The sequence below is a fragment of the Brachyistius frenatus genome, unplaced genomic scaffold, assembly GCF_029030835.1.
Source record: "Brachyistius frenatus isolate BFR_SWC_R1_liver_20210118 unplaced genomic scaffold, ASM2903083v1 Contig_8, whole genome shotgun sequence".
Classification (NCBI taxonomy): domain Eukaryota; kingdom Metazoa; phylum Chordata; class Actinopteri; family Embiotocidae; genus Brachyistius; species Brachyistius frenatus.
Genome location: NW_027210607.1, coordinates 431828 through 440254, shown reverse-complemented (window position 1 = coordinate 440254; position 8427 = coordinate 431828). Strand labels below are relative to the sequence as shown.

The 8427-nt window shown below is 41.7% G+C and overlaps 1 protein-coding gene across 12 annotated transcripts in view; it reads right to left on the bottom strand.

The window, feature by feature from the left end:
- Positions 1-5477: 5477 nt before the first annotated feature.
- Positions 5478-8427, bottom strand: part of rims1a (regulating synaptic membrane exocytosis 1a) — a 109679-nt gene continuing 106729 nt past the window's right edge. For all 12 annotated transcript variants that reach the window (XM_069689820.1, XM_069689824.1, XM_069689828.1 and 9 more), the window contains one exon: positions 5478-7953. In XM_069689820.1, coding sequence (XP_069545921.1) covers positions 7735-7953 — 219 coding nt within the window. In that variant the 3' untranslated portion in view covers positions 5478-7734. The remainder of the gene's footprint in view (positions 7954-8427) is intronic.

The window sequence follows — 8427 nt, the reverse complement described above, 5'->3', positions numbered from 1 at the left end:
CAAGACATTAAAACAACCTCGGATTGCTATTTTCCCATAAATCAGTCATCATATAATATAGAAGGTTACCGCACTCATTTACTGTACGGTGGATCAGCAAATTATTGCAGCAAAATGTAATAATTATGTCGCAACGCAAATACCTACTGCTAATTCTGGCCCGGCACCTTTCAAAATAAAGTTACAACGATGGGAAAAAAAGAAATCAGAAACACGCAAAAAAAATAAAAATAAAAGAGAATACAGGTTTATTAAGATGAGTTATTAAATAAAAAAGTCGCTCTTGTGTAGGGAGGAAGATTTCAGGAGGAAGGCTGATGAGGGGTGAAGATCAGGAGTGTATGTTACCAGACTGTGGTGTTAAAGAGCAATGAGGAAAACATTGAAATCAGTTTCAAAAATATATCAAGATGGCGGTGTGTGATCTTATTTGTTTGCAGCCTGCAGCTTTCTGTAAAAGTTGATATGCCATTCTCTTTGCCACTCAAGTCCAAAACAAGACACACCTTAATGCATATTTTGGGGATAAAAAAACCCACCATGAAGTGCAACAAATTTACTGTTACTATAAAGGACTATAAATATCTATAAGAACACATAAGTGATGTCATAGTATTAATTTTCTCTAGATAAATAAATAATTCCTACAATTGAGTAGACATTAATGAAATGTTATCTGTGCATCTCTAAGGTGTGGTTACACTGCAACGCCTACAGATATTCTACTTATGAGCTTAAACATGTTGAGGCTCTGGGAAATCAAATCTTATCAAATGATGCATTTAGAGTGATTAAGCAGCCTTCTGCAATTTGGAAACATTTTTGGGAATGAATAGAGACTTATAACATTTTTATTTTGAAGGGCAGAGAAAAGGATAAAAACAAAATGTGTCTATTTCCATGCCAAAAAGGTTGATGTGTCCCCCACAAATTTATTTAGCAGGGACAGCCGCCAGTCTTTGGGACAATGAATCTCCCTGCTAGAGTATTTCAGTTCATTTTCACTTCTCAGCTGCTTGTAGAGGCATTTCGCATTTTCCAAATTTGGTTCTGACGAGTTTGTCACCCAAACAAATTGAGTTGAGTTGACTTGAGCCTAAATAAAACTGGCCGGCAGGTGTGTGAACACCGAATATTAATCCACCCAATGATACGAACCTCAGCCTGATCATATGAGTTCTTTTTTATTGAAATTTTCTTATGATAATAACCTGCAGATTAATTCCCAGATGGGTGTAGATGAGTTCTATGATTTCCAGCTATTTCATAACATCCATTAATATTGCCTTGGTTCAGTGGCAGAAGTGTTATTTTGCTTTTTATTTTTTGCATGTTGAGCCTAACATGGGATAAGAAATCTAATCTAAAAGGTTTCTGAGTGTAGTGCTTCTAAACATGGTTTACTTAAAGAATCATAAAACAATTCTATAAATCTATGAATCGTCGTTTCAGTCGTTACCTGAAAGCAGGCTGATAATTCAACCCTGTTTGCCTTGCTTACATGCAAGCAATAAGGTGATCACTTTTATTTTGAAAGATTAATCGCATTTAAACATCATTTATATAGACTACTTTAAATCACAACCCATACAGTATTCTACATATTTTGTACTCAAGTTTTGAGTTCACAAAACTCAAAACTTGATTATTTAATTTTCAGTTTTGTTATCATTTGTCTTTTTAGAAAAGGAAAAAAAAAATCTAAATAATTTTTCTGTCTTAATCATGTGTCAAAACAACAATTAATTTACTTATTATACTGTAAACTAAAGCTGAGGGAGAATGAATGAGATTCCACTGGTTTTAGAAATGTATTCAGTTCCCTCAACTCGCCACAAGATGGCACTAAATAGCCGGAAATATTTCACCTCAGGCCGGAGATTCAAAGAGCTGCTGTGACTGACGTGTCTGATTTTATGTGAGCGTGTGTTGTGTGGTTGCTTTGCTTTTATATTTGTATTACATGTTTTATGTATTATATGTTTTATGTATATTTTGAAAGAGTCTGTGTGGATATAATAAAGTTGACATTAAAGTTTGACTGTGTATATTTGACCTAACTATTGTAACAGGTTCACATTTTCAAGTCTGTTTTAATAAAATACTCACATGCCCATATGTGCATTGAAAGAGTGACAAGTGACAAGTGACTGTAACTGTTCCACAGTTCGGGCCTTCAGACTTCCAGGTGCCTCCAGGGGCCTCCAGGGGCATCTTGGGGCTTCCAGGGGCCTCTAGGTTCCTCCAGGTGCCTCCAGTGGCCTCCACGGGACTCTCGGGGCCTCTCGGGGCATCCAGTGCCCTCCAGGGGCCTCTAGGGGCCTCTAGGGGCTTCCCAGGGCCTCCAGGTGCCTCCATGGGCCTCCCAGGGCCTCCAGGGGTCTCCGGGGGCCTTCATCCTCCATCATGGCCCTGGTCTTGTGGAGGAATCTGGTGTCAAAATCTAGTTTTAACACCTGAATTGTTCATACAGAGCTCATTGATTCTAAAGTTATTAGATTGCTTAGATTTTTTTGTGTCAAGTAATAAACAGACAGAAAACCTCAGACAAGGTCGGATTAAGAACTGTGAGGTTAGAGGCCACAATCTGCTGACTGTTCAGTAAATAAAATCTACTAAAACTGAGAATCACAAAATATTGTTTTCAAATTGTCTGAACAACAATTAAACACCAAAACATGTTGAATTTCCCATCATAGAAGATTAGGACAGTAGCAAATGTTCCCACTGGGAGATTTTATGGTTTTCATTCTCAGTAGTTCTGATTCCTGACTTTCCGAATGGAGTTCCTGAGTTCTGAGTTGATGATGTAATACAGTGGGTACGGAAAGTATTCAGACCCCTTTAAATTTTTCACTCTTTGTTTCATTGCAGCCATTTGCTAAAATCAAAAAGTTCATTTTATTTCTCATTAATGTACACTCAGCACCCCATCTTGACAGAAAAAAACAGAAATGTAGAAATTTGTGCAAATTTATTAAAAAAGAAAAACTGAAATATCACATGGTCATAAGTATTCAGACCCTTTGCTCAGTATTGAGTAGAAGCACCCTTTTGAGCTCGTACAGCCATGAGTCTTCTTGGGAATGATGCAACAAGCTTTTCACACCTGGATTTGGGGATCCTCTGCCATTCTTCCTTGCAGATCCTCTCCAGTTCCGTCAGGTTGGATGGTGAACGTTGGTGGACAGCCATTTTCAGGTCTCTCCAGAGATGCTCCATTGGGTTTAGGTCAGGGCTCTGGCTGGGCCAGTCAAGGATGGTCACAGAGTTGTTCCGAAGCCACTCCTTTGTTATTTTAGCTGTGTGCTTAGGGTCATTGTCTTGTTGGAAGGTGAACCTTCGGCCCAGTCTGAGGTCCAGAGCACTCTGGAAGAGGTTTTCTTCCAGGATATCTCTGTACTTGGCCGCATTCATCTTTCCTTCAATTGCAACCAGTCGTCCTGTCCCTGCAGCTGAAAAACACCCCCATAGCATGATGCTGCCACCACCATGTTTCACTGTTGGGATTGTATTGGGCAGGTGATGAGCAGTGCCTGGTTTTCTTCACACATACCGCTTAGAATTAACGCCAAAAAGTTCAGTCTTGGTCTCATCAGACCAGAGAATCTTATTTCTCATAGTCTGGGAGTCCTTCATGTGTTTTTTGGCAAACTCTATGCAGGCTTTCATATGTCTTGCACTGAGGAGAGGCTTCCGTCGGGCCACTCTGCCATAAAGCCCCGACTGGTGGAGGGCTGCAGTGATCGTTGACTTTGTGGAACTTTCTCCCATCTCCCTACTGCATCTCTGGAGCTCAGCCACAGTGATCTTTGGGTTCTTCTTTACCTCTCTCACCAAGGCTCTTCTCCCACGATTGCTCAGTTTAGCTGGACGGCCAGGTCTAGGAAGAGTTCTGGTCGTCCCAAACTTCTTCCATTTAAGGATTATGGAGGCCACTGTGCTCTTAGGAACCTTGAGTGCTGCAGAAATTATTTTGTAACCTTGGCCAGATCTGTGCCTTGCCACAATTCTGTCTCTGAGCTCCTTGGACAATTCCTTCGACCTCATGATTCTCATTTGCTCTGACATGCACTGTGAGCTGTAAGGTCTTATATAGACAGGTGTGTGCCTTTCCTAATCAAGTCCAATCAGTTTAATTAAACACAGCTGGACTCCAATGAAGGAGTAGAACCATCTCAAGGAGGATCAGAAGAAATGGACAGCATGTGAGTTAAATATGAGTGTCACAGCAAAGGGTCTGAATACTTATGACCATGTGATATTTCAGTTTTTCTTTTTTAATAAATTTGCACAAATTTCTACATTTCTGTTTTTTTCTGTCAAGATGGGGTGCTGAGTGTACATTAATGAGAAATAAAATGAACTTTTTGATTTTAGCAAATGGCTGCAATGAAACAAAGAGTGAAAAATGTAAAGGGGTCTGAATACTTTCCGTACCCACTGTACCTGATAAGCTGTTAGCATCTGGACATAACTCTGTAGAAGTTGATCTAAAAAAATATTTCTAAGTCCATGTTGATACATTTTTACACCAAACAAAACCAACTCTCCTGAATCAAATATATTTGAATGTTGAATTGGATCCCTGCTTCAGACTCTGTCAACCAACACTTTGATGAGAAATGTGAAGTTTCCAGGTTTCTAATCATTTTACAATTCCTGAGCTTCAGGAGAGATGCTAGTCAGGAGCAATGTGTCTAAATATGTTGCAAATCTCTATTTGTGTGTACCAAGTTAGTGCATGTTCGAGGGATCATTTGACAATAAAATGCATTTGTTATATGACACAATGTAAACCAATAGAATAAGATTTGGAATATTTGTTTTTCTCTGTGTTGACAATACGAGGATAAGGAGGCTGTTTACACGACAGTCTGATGTGAGCTGAACTGAGAAACACACGAGTAAAAATCAGAGGCTGTTTATTGTTCTATTCTTTTGGCAGGAACAGGTTTGTGGCCCTGAGTGATGCTAGTCGTCCCTAGTTACAACACAAGGGGGCAGTATTAGCTCAGTGATGGGAATACAAGGGTAACTCCACATTCAAACTGAAACTAAAAATAACTGAGTACTCATTTAGAACAAATGTAATGACAAATAAAAACTGTTATATATGCTCACTTTCTATCAAGTTGTTAAAACCATCACAAGCGTCATATTTAGACAAATATCAAATCCTTTCATCCTATAACACAAATTGATGATGTCATGTTGAAATTTGTCCAACTAAAAAAGTTAAGATGAAACAGAGAATTCTGCTGTCAGGTTTGAGAGGACGAGACCTCCATCCCTGCAGCTCTGAAGACAGACCTTCAGTCATTGACTCGGTGGCTGCAAGACAAAGCTGAAAAATGACAAGTGCATTTTTCAAATAAAAGCAAAAGAAAGCTTCACTGCATCACAATGTGCACCAATGTAAAATATGTGACATATTTAAACACCTGCTTTGCAATAACTTGAGTCCACTCGGTTCGAAAAAGCCATGACCTTCTTCCACACAGTCTTTTATTTGTAAATAATAAAAATGAACTCTTGAATATAAAACATACACATCAGTAGAGCCACATCTGTTATACAAACAAGAACTGTTGCAGTGAATACTTCGTCTTTCGTCTAGAATCGTGGTTTGGGAGTGGGGAGCCATGGGCTGTAAACAATCAGTATTCCTGGAGTAATACTGACAAAGGAAAGGGCAGTCGGCCATACCGCCAAGGCTTTCAACAAAAACAACTGCAAAATATGTCTGCAAAACCAGATTTCTCATTGGCTTTAGAAGTCCAGTCCAAACCAATAGCAATAAACAGAGGAAGAGGGGGATTGAAGGAGAAGAAAGTAAAGTTTGTTCCAATTGGTTCTGTTTATTTTTCTGCAACTGGGACAAAAATAAAGGCCTATTAGCGACCCCTTGTGGCTCGGTGCCGCTCAGCAGCTCGAGCACCAGACGCGAATTCCCCTCAACAGGGTTAGGAATGTTTGTGTGTCAGCGATGTTTTGTTTGTTCATAACTTAAATTCAAGCCGCTCATCCTGATTTGTATGTACAAGGTGTGCATGTGTGTCTGTGTGTGTGTGTTGGTGACGGGTGTACATCAGATACACTCTTTTTATATTCATATATTCTATATCTTTATAATTTCTGTCAAACTCATAATGATACTTCATATACATTTAGCTGTTATACACACATTCTCTATCTCTGTCTCCAGCCCCGACTGTCGTAAACTACAGTTTCGACACCTACATCCTCAGATACGCCCGGGGCTCGAGTATGTTTCAGTACTACAGAACAGCACTGTTGTTCAAAGGGTCCAAAGAAAAAACTGAAACAAAGACAATTTTTTTTTGGAGACTTCCTAATATGGATATTTAGACCCAGAGTGGTAGGCGTGGCCCGGGAAGGAGTTGTTCCCCCCTATTGGTCCGCTCCTGTTAGGGGGCGGGGATGGCTTGGCTTTTCTCGGTTTGTATTCATATTCAGTACGAGCAAACTGTACAAGAACATGCAACATACAAGCTGGCCTAAAAGTATGTGGAACTAACACACACAGTCTAGTCTTTTTTTCTGTTTTTGTTTTTTTGAGAATTGTTCGTTAATTTGTCTCGTCTTTCGATTTTACAAAAAAGTAGAGAACGGAACGAAAACGAAACAAACGGAACAAAAGAAACGTGCATGCAGCTTGGGGCCGGGGCGGGGCGTCCCCGAGTCATGCTGCTCCCTCCTACAGGGGGAGTTTGAGGGGTGAGGGGAGGGAGGGGGCGGGGTGAGGGGGGCGGGGTGAGGGGGGGTTGGGCGAAGGCTATTCGAGCAATTGTGACCCTGACCTTGATCGTCGGCGCACCACCGCTCAAACACCAAACACACACGTACACAGAGGGAGTCTGCACCTTGTGGTACCATTCTGAACTCTAGGCAAAACAAAGACAGAAAACATGATCCCAAATGGAAAAATAAAAAGCTCATCGTGAATTTGGCCTTTATGTTCTTTCCTCTTTGTTTTGACACAGAGAAATGTCTGAATGAAGGAGTCAAGCTTTTCTTGTGCTTCCTTTCATTACTCACAACAAGGCTGAGAATGTGCACGTGCATGTGCAGGCTCCCTTTCCTTTACAGGTTAGCAAACTGTGCCAAACCGCTGACCCTCGTGCTTATCTGTGACTCCGTTACCATGGTAACACCTGAAGACACAACAGCCAACCTCTTGACAATAGTTGCATGTGGCTGCGACAGTTTGCTGCTTACTAACTCCCACGTGCTGTTTACACCTCTGTTCCCTGTAGCCTAGCGGTGAGCTCTACACTGATTGGCTGGAGCGCTACTAGGCGGAGGACTCCACTTTGATCGGGGGCTGCACAAGAAAGTAAGGAGAAAATAAAGAAACAGCAGAGAGAAATGAATAATGTTGGACGTAAACCTCCACTGCTTCAGCTCAGAGGAGCAAACAAAGAAAGCAAAGCGTTGAAAACAAAAAGGTGTACGGAGGAGGAAGAGGGAAGGTGTGAGACGTGATTGTCAGACTCCAGCTAAGCTTTGATTGGCTAGTTCTGTCTCTCCCTCTCTCTCTTGCTCTCTCTCATTCCCTGTCTCTCCATCTGGCTTTTCATTGGTTGACCGAGGGCGTCTCCTTGTCGTCCTCTGCTCAGTTGTGGTCCAGAAGCTGTGGTCCATTATTTTGTCATTTAAGGGGTCTTGGGGTGGGAGGAGGGGGAGGGGCGGGCGATCGCCATCCGGTCACTAGGACCGAACGCCCGGCGGCGGTCCTGAGCTGTCCAGTGACGTCTGAGACGCCAGCCGCGTGAGCGGAGCTAATGTAGGGTCCACCAATGAGGATGGCGGAAACAGTTTGTACCAGCCAATCACCGTGCTTGAGAGGTCCAGGTCCTCCAATAGGATCTGTGCTACACCCATAAAACATTTGTGGTCCAATCGTCCATAGTCGCCCCATACTATCACCTAGAGGGGAGAAGGGTAGATCAGTTGAATTAGTGAGAGTTGAGCTACAGAAAATATACATTCATACAATCATTTCTCTACACAGAACGTGAAGTTGCCGAAAAGGTCTCAGCAGTGGCACGCGGGGCTAAAAGCAAAAGAAATTCCACAAAAGGAAGATGATGGAGAAGACTTGGAACAACAGAGAACCTTCGAAAATTCCTCCGTTGATGACTTATCATCAGGTGACAAAAAGATCCAAGGAAAACATCCACGGGAATGCAAGTTTAGGGTAAAAATGGCATCCATGATAGAGAAGTGAGGAGAAAACTACTGCTGACCCTGAAGAACATGAAGGCAATCCACCTCGATGACCCTGAGAAACCAGAACGTCCTGTGGACTGATGAGTCCCAAGCTGAGGAGTTTGTAAGACCAGAGTCCCGTTACATCGGATTCAAAAACAAAGACTGAGATCCACAAAGAGAACATTGTAA